Source organism: Falco peregrinus, chromosome 6, assembly GCF_023634155.1.
Source record: "Falco peregrinus isolate bFalPer1 chromosome 6, bFalPer1.pri, whole genome shotgun sequence".
NCBI classification, from domain to species: Eukaryota; Metazoa; Chordata; class Aves; order Falconiformes; family Falconidae; genus Falco; species Falco peregrinus.
In genome coordinates this window covers 21,758,481-21,771,474 of record NC_073726.1, presented here as the reverse complement: position 1 = coordinate 21,771,474, position 12,994 = coordinate 21,758,481, and the positions used below count along the sequence as shown (strand labels likewise).

General features: G+C 40.9%; 1 protein-coding gene across 2 annotated transcripts in view; it reads left to right on the top strand.

Moving 5' to 3' along the window:
• The window catches only part of PPP6R2 (protein phosphatase 6 regulatory subunit 2), a 106,952-nt gene that overhangs the window by 36,985 nt on the left and 56,973 nt on the right, over window positions 1-12,994 (top strand). For both annotated transcript variants that reach the window (XM_055808055.1, XM_055808056.1), the window contains one exon: window positions 10,869-11,114. In XM_055808055.1, the coding sequence (XP_055664030.1) occupies window positions 10,888-11,114 (227 nt within the window). In that variant the 5' untranslated portion in view covers window positions 10,869-10,887. The remainder of the gene's footprint in view (window positions 1-10,868; window positions 11,115-12,994) is intronic.

Sequence of the window (12,994 nt, the reverse complement as noted above, 5' to 3'; positions counted from 1 at the left end):
TTTCAATATCAACGTGGCTGTGAGCAGCCTCTTGGTATCTCAGACAAATTCTGCCATGGCTACAAATAAAGGCAGGCCGGTGGTAGAGGATAACAGCTTGATGAAGAAATACCCAGTAATGGAAAGCTTATTTTAAGCTGTTCACGGCTGTTAATCTTTATAACATGCTTGTGCAACTCAGGACTTCCCCAGTTTTACAAAATTGGAAATTAAATGTAGGGAGAATAAGGGAATCATGGTAGATGGCAGGAACAATCTTTTTGCGGTATGAGGTTAGGTGAGAGAATGACAGCTAAATAGTTGAATATGGTTAGTATAATGAAAAAATACAAATCCATTTTGAATGATAAATATTTAGTTATGATCCAAAAAGCACTTAGGTCTCCATTCCCTTCCTTGAGTTCATCCAAAGAACTTGCCCATCATCTTCAAGAAAAAGTTGTCACTTTTACCGAATGCTCCTTTTGGTTTGCATTCTTTTGCTTTAGGTAAGTTTTATAAAGGTACTATTTTAGTGTGGAGATCAGATTAAAACAAGACTGAAGCTTAACTTGTAACTTCTTATGTATAGAAAAAGCTATAATATAGCTTTTTCTTTCACATTTCTTGAAACTTACCTTACAGAGCAACTTTCTCTTAATTAATCTGCTATATGCAGCTTGAAGTTTTTAACTTATCCTGCTCCTTAAGAAATACATAAGGATTGTATATGTTAAACAATTTTAACCTAAAGCAGTGATTTTAATGTAATCACTGTAGTCAGGTAAGACTGTTTACTACACTCTAGCTGTGTGATGAATATTGTCTTTATACTTTGTTCTGCTTTTAATAGTTTTTCAGAATTGTCCGGTGTTGCTTGAACAGTTTGTTTGCCATGCCATGTCTGTGAGAGATGGTATGGAGAAAGTGAATGTGAGGCAGTTGTGTTTTATAACTCAGCATGGGTGGGAGGAAGAATGATACGTATTCATAGGCATATTCATAGGCATATTCATAGGATGTATTTGCTGATAATTACCAAGCATGAGATTTCAGGTGTGATGTAAAATTATCTGTGTAGAGATGATGACAGAAGGTTGAGGCAGTTTCCCCTGAAAAAGATCATTCTTGCCTTGCTTTCCAGCGTTCAGGTCCTGTACTTCTGGGAGGGGGCTGTTCTCATTGAAGATTGGCATAGTGGATTGCTTCCTGCATTGATAAGGCACCTCAGTGCTATTTTAGGTGTTCTTTGAGGTGCTGCTTTGCTGTTTCTGAGAGGATCCAAGGTATGAAGAAATCCTGACCAAAGAAGATAATGTATTTCAAGAAAATTGTAAAAGCCTCTTCATTTCCAGAAAGGAGAGGTAGTCATTAGCCAGAAGCTGATGTTGGAAGCTGAGGCTTGGCCTCTGTTTAGCTGCTTGCCTACTGAGTTAATAAAAGCTCCCCTTTCCTTCTCAGCCCTTTATTGAGGTAGGAAAACGAAAAATGCATCAGTGTGCCTGGAAACCAAAGCCCCACTTTCTGAACTGATGCAAAGAAGTGGTTGTTTCAAAGTAGTGTAAACAAACACTTTGCAAAATGATAGTTGGGGAATTCTTGACAGTACGTAAAGATGCTTTCAACACTGAAGATGCATTCTTGAAGCAGTGTTAAAGGTTACATTAAAAGTCTGCCCCAAACTTTTATATAATGACAACTTGTGGGGGAAAAAATGGGCATTCTTCATTTGAGAAACTTTTCCCTCTTGCATAGCTTCAGAATGGAAAGCTCTTTCAAAATACAAACTTCTGTACTTCAATTAATGTCAGAATAGGCTCTTTCATCATCGAGATCTAAGGAAAAGCAGTTTGTTGAAATACAGCAGTTAGAAGGATTTTGTTCCTAATAAAAATACTTAGAAAGTCCAATTCCTATCATCCCTTTAGCACTCTGTGTTAGGTAGCTGCTTCTAACACTCCTGTATTTGGCCTTGTTACTTACTGTTGTGTCCCTGAAACTCTCAGCACATTGGAGTTTCATTTTAGTATACTCTAATGTTTTTCTTGACATAAATAACTGTAAATACATGTAAGAAGGTTTATGAAGGGCAGTAGTATCTGCTAATTGACCGTAAATGATTTGGTATATGTTGATATAGCAGACTTAGAAACCTTAGAGAAATGTTTCTCCATACTGCTTTGTGATGTCTCGTAGTGTTCAGTCTGTTGTCTCCTGACTTCTCTGGGTTTTATGGAAAGTATCAGTCAATCATTGCTTGAGATCTGAAGCCCAGTGTCGTCTTCACTTAGGGATGAAGGTCAAATAGTTTAGCAGTTACAGTTAGAGAGGGATAGAAGTAGGAGGACAGGATGGTGACAGAGATTCAGTATCTGTTGACGAAGCAGTTACTGTGTTTCTGTTTTGTCAACTATTACTTGTGCCAGGAAGGTGTATGGGAGGTTAGTGATTATCAGGGAAAGGCAGCAGGAGAAATGACGCAACTGTATGAATATACTATATCGATTTTTTGATCAGAAATGTCAATAACAGATCTTGTTAGAATCTGCTAGAGCTGTACAGCAAGCCTTGCCTTGAGTGGGGACCTAATTAAAAGTAAATACATTTTGAGTCCTCTTAGCAGACTTAATGCTTCTTAGTTGTTTTGTATCTGAAGACCTGAAACTATCCATGAGATGACACCACATCAGTAAGGTATAAGGCCAAAAAAGCAAAAAAAGTGTGTTTTCTTTGGAGAAGAGAGACTTTATCAGCTTTTCTACAGATGTACATTTTAAAGTAAGTGCACTTGGCTAAACTGGTCTTTCAGATCTGAGCACCACAGCGCACTATAAGATACTGCAGAAGCATGGGAAGAAAGCTCAAAGCTGCTGGAGGGATGGCCAGTTGTGCTTACCTCCTCTGTAGGGCTCCCTCCCCTTTGCTGCTGTACACATGTAGGTGGCTTGGATGTAGTAGCTTGTTGGATGTTGAACATGGTCATGATACTCTTATTGGTAGGTTTTTGGGGATACCAAGAGGCCATTGACGGCCTACTATTCTGAGGACTGGCACCTCCTCAACAAGAATGAAGAACTGAATGCAGAAAGCAGTTTACACTTAAAGAACAAAAAGACCAAGCTGAGCTCTGTAGGAAGATTCAGCAATTCTGCAAGAGGAAACCATGCAGACTGCAAGATTATTCAGCATAGATAGGATGTTTCTTCTCCTCCTCTGACCAGCATGTAGTGCCTTAGTTACTGGGGAAGAGGCACGGGTCCTGGAGAGGGCCTCTTCTGTTTCTGTCCTCATTCAGTTATAGCTGCGCACCATCAGCTTTGATAAGGACCAAGCTGCTTGTGGTGGACAGAGTATGCTTCACTTCCTAACCTTTTATTACCTACACGGGTCTGTTCAATGCTACTATTTGCAAAGCTTTTGCACTAGGGAGTAAAACGTGCCTTTCTGCTTCTGCGAGCCCTCCCATTCATGCTGTGTGAAAAGGCCCGAGAGCACTGCTTTGTTAGGTTATTCAGAAGTTGCATTAAGCACCCCCACCAGAGCCTAAAACTAGAGATCAGAACTCTGTTTAAAGCTTAATATTGGGAAATGGTTAAAGCTGGCAGTTAGCATCCATTTCTCTGTGCTCTTTTGTCCTGGAAATCTGCAAATTTTTTATTTTTTGCCATCAGATGCCTAAGATGCCCCTGACTCGATTTCCTGGGTTTGTTTTTTTATTGGGGTGTACAATGCCATAAATTGCTAGAGAAAATAGGATACTCTTTCATATTCCTGTGTCTTCCTCCCATTTCTTCTTCTGTACAGTTACCTTGTATTCCTTGACTTTATTAGTGATTGCTAGTGTTTAATATTTTAGTATTTAGAAGTTCCTCAAGTTTAATTAGGTGTCTTGAAGACATCATAAACAGGAAACAGCACTGAATCTTTGTAAGTCATGTATTGCAAGAAGAAATTGTATTTACCGTTTATTGGGTGCATAATACTCAGCAAGTCTCTAACTGGTTTTGGTCTTTCTCAGCTCATTTCCTGTTATTCAGGGGAGACATGGAGAAGGCTGAGGTACTCAAGTTTTTTTTCTGCCTCAGTTTGCAATGGTAATCACTCCTCCTGCATCTCTCAAGCCCCTGAACCTCAAGGCAGTCCCTCCCATCACAAGTGAAGATCAGGTTCAAGGTGACCCGAGGAAGCTGAACATACACAAGTTTGTGGGACCTGGTGCAGTTCATCCCTGGGTCTTCAGGGAATTGGCTGATGTAGTTGCCAAGCCACTTTCAATCATACTTGAAAAGTGGTGTCAGTCAGGTGAAGTCCCCAGTGACTAGAAAAAGGGAGACATCACACTCATTTTTAAAAGGGGTAAAAAGGGAACTGCCAACCAGTCAGCCTCACCTCCGTGCCTGATAAGATGACCAAATGGATCCTCCTGGAAGACATTGAAACATATGGAAGACAGGGAGGTGATTTGAGACAGCCAACATAACTTCACCAAGGTCAAATTGTGTCTAACTAATCTAGTAGCCTTCTATAATGAAGTGACTGCATCAGTGGACAAGGGAAGAGCTACAGATGTCGTCTACCTAGACTTCTGTAAGGCCTTTGTTACGGTCCCTGACAACATTCTGGCCAGCTAATTGAAGAGATGCAGGTTGTGGATGGACTGTTAGATGGGTAAGAAGTTGACTGGATGGTCATGTCCAGAGAGTTACAGTCAGTGGCTCAGTGTCCAAGTGGAAACCTGTAACAAGCGGTGTCCCTCAGGGGTCCATACTGGGACTGATAATATTTAATATCTTCATCACTGACAGTGGGATTGAGTACACCCTCAGCACGTTTGCAGATGACATTAAGCAGAGTTAATGGAGTTGATTTGCTAAAGGAAAGGGATGTCATTGAGAGGGACCTTTACAGGCTTCAGGAGTGGTCCCATGTGAACATCATGAAGTTCAGCAAGGCCAGGTGCAAGGTCCTGCACCTGGGTTGGGGCAACCCCAGTATCATTACAGAGTGGGGGATGAATGGATTGAGAGCAGAAGTGTAGAGGGGGACTGGGGAGTACTGGCGGATGAAAAATTGGACGGGAGTCAGCAGTGTACTCTGGCAGCCCAGAAAACCAACTATACCCTGGGCTGCATCAAAAGTAGTGTGGCCAGCAGGCTGAGGGAGGTGATACTCCCCCTCTGGTGATGAGACCCCACCTGCAGTACTACATCCAGCTCTGTGGTCCCCATTACAAGACAGACATGGGCCTGTTAGAGCAAGTCCAGAGGAGGCCACAAAGGTGATCAGAGGACTGGAGCATCTCTCCTAGGAAGACAGGCTTCTAGGAGAAGTTGGGGTTCTTCAGCCTGAAGAGAAGGCTCCAGGAAGACCTCATTGTGGCCTTTCGATATATAAAGGGGGCTTTTATGAGCCTCTTATGCCTCTTATGAGAGAGGCTTTTTACCAGGGCCTGTAGTGACAAGACGAGGGGCAGTGGTTTTAAACTGAAAGAGGGCAGGTCTATGTTGTACGTAGGAAATTCTTTACTGTGAGGGTGGTGAGGCACTGGCACAGGCTGCCCAGAGAAGCTGTGGCTGCCCCATCCCTGGAAGCATTCAAAGCTAGGCTGTATGGGGCTTGGAGCAACCTGGTCTAGTGGAAGGTGCCCCTGGAGTTTAGACCAGATGATCTTTAAAAGTCCTTTCCAACCCAAACCATTCTGTGACTATGAATTTGTTAGTGCTAGGAGCTGCTTATTCAGGCTTTGTTGTACTTCTCAGCTGCCACAGGCACTGTAGTTCAGACCCCATACATGCATACTGTTTCTCTTGTGTCTGACTTCTGGCCTTCCAGGACCGTTCATCTGGCTCCTGTAGGTTGTGACTCATTCTGTTGGTTCTTTAGGTGGGGTAAGTGTCTCTGTGGGGTTTTTGTGTATGGTACTTTTCTACTTTCAAGCTTGTGGAGATGTTAGGTGGATTACAAAACCTCACTTGGTTGCCTGGACACTTGCTTTGTCCTAACTGTTGGTTTCAATATGCCCTGAACAATCATTTCCAGATCTTACTTGCTGCAATTTACTGAGTAGCCTGTAAGAGCACTGTAGCTAAAAGAGATTTTTTTGACTGGAGTGAGGGTGAAGAAGAGTCTCATGTTGTTGCATGTGCTTTGGGCAGCATGATGGGAGAGGCCCTACTGCAGGGTGGCATCCCCTTCCCAGCTGTACCCAGTCCCAGCATGCTGGGAATTGCATCAGTGTCTTCCAGAAGCCCAGCTCTGCCAGCGAGGACTGGGAGAGGCTGAAACTCCTCAGCAATTCTTCTCAACCTTTGTTTTAAGAAGGTTGGAAAGAGGATCTGCCTGCTCTGTGCTGAGAGAAGAGCTGTCTTGCTTTCCTAAGGACCAGTTTATCAGTGTCTCCTATAGATTAGACTATAGGTTTTCCTATAGATGTATTAAAAGTTTTGAAAAACTATAGAATTGACAGATTTATAGTGGGTTTAAATTTGAAGAGTGAGATTTACGTGTGTATTCCACATATATGTATGGAATATATATGTATTTGGGTTAACTGTGCACCCAAACATTCTTAATTTAAGACCTTTTATGCCAGCTTTTCACTCAGTGAATTTGTAACTAAGCATAGTTAGTTAAAAATATCTGAAGAACAGTTTGTAATGAACACACTATACAGCCAAACAGCATTACTGTCACAGCAGTGTCATGTAGGTTGAACATTCAGATGTCTGTTCCCAACTCGGAAATTCAGTTTCTTGAGTGCATTTTCAGTAGCTGAATGGACAGATGCAGAAGCTCTTGCTTGTGGCTGTAATGTAATTTAAAAGTTAACCTTTTAAATTTATTTTAATATATTGTTGATTTAAACAGCTCAAATTAGAAAATGCTTTTCTCTCTGCCACCTCTCCCGCTATTTTTTGAGGGGAGAAACTAGTTCTCAAAAGATTGGAATCAACCTAAACTTAAGTGAATGGCAGTTTGGAAGATTGTTAGGAAATGGCAGTGGATAGGCATGGTGGAGATCTGGGTAAGCTTTTGTTTTGGACAGCTTACCTGCACTTTTGGCCTCAGAAACTGAGCTTGGACTGTCACAAATAAACCCTATAGCCTTGATATTCATAGGTAGCTTTACAAGAAACATGATGCTCAAGGTTTGGCTAGAAGTGGTTGATGCCTTATGTTTAAAAGGAACTTGGTAAGTATAAAGGGGTCTTCTGGACGTGATGTTTGATCAGGATCTCAGTTCTGTTTCTGCTGGGATTGGGACCATGTACTTCTCCATAATGTGTATGTGAGCTCTGTCTCAACGTGCTGGAAGGCCAAAGCCAGCAAGTATGTGGGGTGTACAGGAAGACTGCAGGAAGACAAAGGTGTAAGGAGACTGTACTTTGGATGGCCTGATAGTTCATAGTTTAAATGTTCCCTTCATTATCTAGTATTGCAACACCACCACATTCAAACAGGGCTTCATCCCATCAGCAGCTCTGTGTCACAAGAGGCAAACATGCAATGGTTTTCTTGATTTCTGCTAAATCTCTGTGATAGAGACATTAAAAGAAAGAATTATGTTGACATGGAAAAAAGCTCTCTGAAATTGAAGTTATCTGTGACAAATTTTGAAGCACTGAGTGGAGCTCTAATTTGTTACCAAATATCTTGTGTAACGGAGCTATTCCAAGAAAAAATAGCCTGAATTTCATAAGGTAATCCTTCTTTTAGAGATCCTTAGACACTTACATGCACAAGTGAAGAATCCTTGAACTGAGGTAGGACAGAAAATGCATGTCAATAATTTAATTGGTAAAAATGAAAAATCAGTGTTCCTTTTAATATGTTTCATTTGGTAGTTCCTATAAGCTCTTCAGTTGGTGGTTCAGTATGAAAGCTGCGCTGCAATGTTGTAATTAAAAAATTTGGGTCTTCAGCCTTTTAAATTGCCCTGCTGTGGTAACTAGAAAGCTGTGTCTCGCTTCTTCAGTAAACCTTCCTGGAGGAAAAACTGTTGTTTTCTGTTTGTTTTTTTAAAAGGATAATTTCAAAATTCTGTCTTGGATATAGTTATGTAAGCAGTGGAACCGGCAAAAGATCAGGCGTGGTAACGTTTTTGGTTGCTGGAAAAAGCAAAATGAATGGTTGGAGCAAGTGTTCCTGCTGCTGCGGAAATAGCAATGTGGGTTAGGTTAAAAAAAGCACTGTGATCCTGTTGTATAAAATCACATGCTTATATACAGATAATCTGGGAATGTAGCACACTGACATCTCTCATCCAGTGTACTTCATTTTGTCAAATGTGTTTTAGCTTAATGATATTATTGCAGAGAATGTTTATCTTGCTTGAGCTATGCTTATTGCCTTTGTCAATGGGCAATAACAGTTACTCTCATTATCTTTCACGTTAATGATTGTTTATTTCTTGAAACAGTCTTTGATCCCTAAAGCCTGCAACATGGTGCCATTTCTTTGTGGTCCCTCATTGCACTTGATCTTCTGTGTAACATACAGACCTGGGAGTCGACCATCTCTTCCTGCACAGGGCTCCTTCCTCTTTTCCTTTTGTTAGACCTCTGTATGTGTAGCAGAGCCGTGGGGTTTCAGTGAGGATGAGACAGTGTCTGGGGAAGAACTTAGTTTGAAACACTGTATGGGAGCCAGAAATGAAAGGCAGTACACAGATTCTCAGATAGTTAAATGACTCTAGCTGCTTTTTGAAGTACAAACATCTCCTGATGAGGAAGTGAAGCTATCTTGTACTCTCTGAAGATACTGCAAGCGTTACAGGGGAAGAATGAAGATTACTCCTTATTTGCTCCCTGTAGGGAACAGTAAAAGATGCAACGCTGAGAAATAAAACCAAGAGCAGTAATTTAAATTGTGCCAAACTAATCTGAGCTCTTTCTTTGGCAACAGATACTCTAGATAAAAGAAATTCAGTAAATCTTGTTTCTCTGTGGAGATCATTAAGATACTTAGCACAAAAGCTGGAACAGGATTGTGAAAGGTTGTGGCTTGTTGAGGAATTGTGGTGAATTAGCTGATCCTGAGGTGAGATAGATGTTAAAGGGCAAAATTGCAAGAGAAAATCTACTAAGCAAGAGGAAGACCACTGGAAGAGTTTCTTAGGGGTAGTCTGAACACTCTCTTGTCTTGATATAATTGATAGCTATTCTAAAAGCTGAAGTGTATTAGGGAAGCTAACTGGAAAATAGTTACTAGAGCTCACATACAGAAAAGTCAAGCTAACAAAGAGGTAAGAAAGCATTAGGGGTAGGAGTAGGGATGAAAATGAGTAATACCAAGTGCAATGCTTTATATTTAGCAAAAACTGAAGGAGAATATTCTTCCTAACCTATATGGCAGTAGTAAAACCTCATCTGAAATGCAGTGTATTATTCTGGGGACACGCTGAAGACTCCTGCAAACTGCAGCAGATACAGAGAGGGGACATAAGACAGGATGATCTGAACCACTGTGAGCAGGGTTGGGGGAACGCTGCTCAGGCAGAGGGTCCCTGAGGCACTCTCAGGGAGACTTGGAGGGGACAAAAAATGCAGCTGGGGCAGGGTTTGATCTCTGCTTGTGGAAAGTAACTCACTGTGTGTCTGTGGGACTAGGCTCCAGCTCAGGTTGGTCTTTGTCATTTTTTGTTAAATGCAGTGTCTTTCTTTTAGCACTTCTGCAAATAACTGTTTGAAAATCTTTTGTATTTACTTGGGATTATGTAAAATGTCCACATGAAACTTCCTGTGAGGGAAGGGGATGGCAAGGAGGGTTTCCGTTTGGCAAGTATTTACAAGGACTTGAGATCCAGAACGTGTAGGAAAAGAAGGCTGTTCCTTCTATTTCTGGATTTATAGTAGCGTTTTGGCATTTCTGTTATTGGTAAACACCTGTAAGTCCCAATCCCAAGATGCAGTAAAATGTTCAGACCTACGCTGGTTGAAAGGTGGCTGCGGGGAGATGAAGTACTGTCTGTTTTAGGATGGTCAAGAATAGAATTTAGGCATTATTTTACAGACCAGATTTTAGCTGCCCAGCCGTACACCCTTTAGATAGTATAAATTACTAGTCTCTAAACCATATTTTTTTTCCCCCAGTAAGGTTATAGTTCAGAATTTTGGAGCTTCCTACAAATGCAGTCCTGATACAGATGCTCTGTATGTTCCTGACAGCATGGAGGTTAATGGTCCTGCTGACACCCTGCTCTGGAGTTGCAGGGCTTACAGTTGCAGATCACACACACACACCCCTGCTCCCCCTCAAAAGACCACTTGCAGTTTTATACTTCTATGACATCTATAAGATTAATAGTATTCTAGGATTTCATAAGGTTTATATTTGTTAGCAGTTCAACTCTAGGTTTGCTGATGTTATTGCGCATAGTGCTCAGTAGTGTTTTTTTAATACTTTCCGATTATGGTCTATATTTATCTCTAGCTGTTATATATACATTGGAGGCATTTCTTCCACTTAAACAAATCGATTGTTGCAATTATGGCTGATGAGCATGACTCTGAAATACAAGTAATGCAAAAAAATCCCAAACCCTTAAATGCAAATTTTTACAGTGCAGTAGCGTGGTTTCCCTGTCTGTGACCAGCCTTGACTCTAATCCAGCAAAGCATTTCTGTGTATGCACATCATCTTTGATTTTCATTTCAAGCTACTTGCAGTTAAAGTTAATTCATGCATATATTGTGTCCATTGTTGATATCGTACAGCTGTAAGCAAAGTAGTACTAGTTTTCTGGTGCAAAAAGTTGTTAATTTTGCTCATAGAATTTAACTGATTTTTACAAGCTGTCCAGCAGCTATGTTAAGGTATTCTGCTCAGAATTATAAAGCAGGAATAAATAGCGAAGATGGAATATTAACTCGTATTCTTTTGCATTATAGCTAGTTGTGTCCCATCAACATGTTCTGGAAGTTTGATTTGAACACAACATCACATGTGGACAAGCTGCTGGATAAAGAAGATGTGACACTTCACGAGCTGATGGATGAAGATGACATCTTACAGGAGTGTAAGGCTCAGAACCGCAAGCTGCTGGACTTCCTTTGCCAGCAGCACTGCATGGAGGAGCTGGTCAACCTCATCACGCATGAGCCCCCTGTGGATATGGATGAGAAGGTCCGCTTCAAGTAGGTATTAGTTTTCTGTCCTATATGAATAAAACTGAATGAGAGACCTTGATGTTGGAAAAACACTGGTGCAAGATGGGTATAACCTTTTCAGTTCTGGGAGAAGAGCTTTTGAGTACTATAAAATATTTCACAGCATTTTGTTAATTGTAGTGAATTTTCAGAAGTTTCTTTGTTTTAATGGTTTAACATTGAGTTTGTCAAAAAACCAAATCTCTTGCTGTTTGTTCAAAACTTCGCAAGTAAAATAATTGGTATCTCAAAAGTACCTTTAGTATGTTTTTATCAAAATGGCAAGCAAAGAGCATTCTGCTCCAAGTTAGAAATTTCTGAACTTGAGAGTGGTTTTCAGTAGTCAAGCCCACAAAAGAAAGTGAGCTGTACAGTGAATAAAAGATGTAATATTTTCAATGTGCTGCATATGCAAAACCTGTGGATTTCAGTGATCATATAGTTAGGGAGAGGGCCTAACTCTGTAAAGAGCCTATTTCTTATGGTGGTGAACTCGTCACATGTGTTTGGTTCTCACAGCAGGTTGTGTTTATACATTTTTCATTAAATGTATACTTGAAAATATTTACATTTTGGATTTGGGAAGTTTGTTTTTCTTAAGTTTATGTAAAAACAAGAGGCTTCTCTTTGTATAAATAAATAAATAGAAACAGACAAATTTGTCACTGTGGGAATGGTTTGGTGCTGGTTATTGCTGCTGTTGCTTGAAATCCACAGAAGAAGTTGATTTATTGTTTAGGTTTATTGCTAGGTGAGATAGTGGATCAGCTCTGTTAGGTGACACTTTCATGGTGAGTGAATGCCATGAATTATGTTATATAGAATATTATATGGCTGCATTTGTAAGGCTTCTGCTGTGAAAGGTGAATTACTAGAAGGAACCAGAAGTGTTAGCTTTATCCTCTTGTCCTACAGATGCAAATTTTGTACAGATACTCTTAAACCAGGGATGTGGTGCACAACAGCCTTTCGACTTTTTGCATTTCCTGTATCAGATTCACGTGTTACAGCAGAATAACTGGCTTTTCATGGGCCGGCTGGCTCTGTGCTTCCTGCAGCCCTTTGTTCGTATTGTTTGCACAGCTAATCAGAGATGAACTCAAACCCCGAAGGTCTGATTGAAGAGATGGGTGATGCTTTCCCTTGTGCTAAGAGTTAAAGAGCAGAGGAAATGCTGAACAACATTAAACTTGCAGTCCTTTGCTGGAATCTGGGTGTACGTTGTTCAGGAGAGAGTGAGGAATTCCAGAACCATGCCAGTACTAGTTCATACATTGCCCACGTCACTGCAGAATACCCTACTACTTCAGTTAACCACACTGTATTTTTAAGTCCTGTTCTTTTGAGATTTTTTTTTTTTTTTTTGGTGGCTGCTATCAGAAGGTGGTTTATGTCTCTGATCCTATGTGCTGAAGGATGGAAGTGAAAACCTTTTCCTATTGCAAACCAAACAGATTAAGGGAAGGTGGGGACAAACACAGATATCTGAAGAAGAAAACCCTTAATGCAAACCAGAATGAAGAGGGAAGCTCAGTAGGAGAGCGTTTACTCCCAGGCATCCTTGAATTTCTGGGCAGGATTATATGCCTTTTCATCAGCTTTTGAAGGTAGCATATGATTAGGCAGCTCGAGGCCCGGGGTTGATTGAGGACAACACATGGACAAAAGTAGACAGTGGTGGGGAGAGACCAACCTCCAGTGTTGCTGTCCCCCTATGCTGGCAAGGTAAAAGAAAATCTTGTGTTGGCAAGGCTTTAAGTTAGCAGTCTTGTTCACCAATCTCTTCATCAGATGATGGCATTGTATCTTCTTCCTCTTCCAAGGGCAGCCCATAAGGTGCTTGCTTGAAAAGCCAGTTTAGTGTGGTG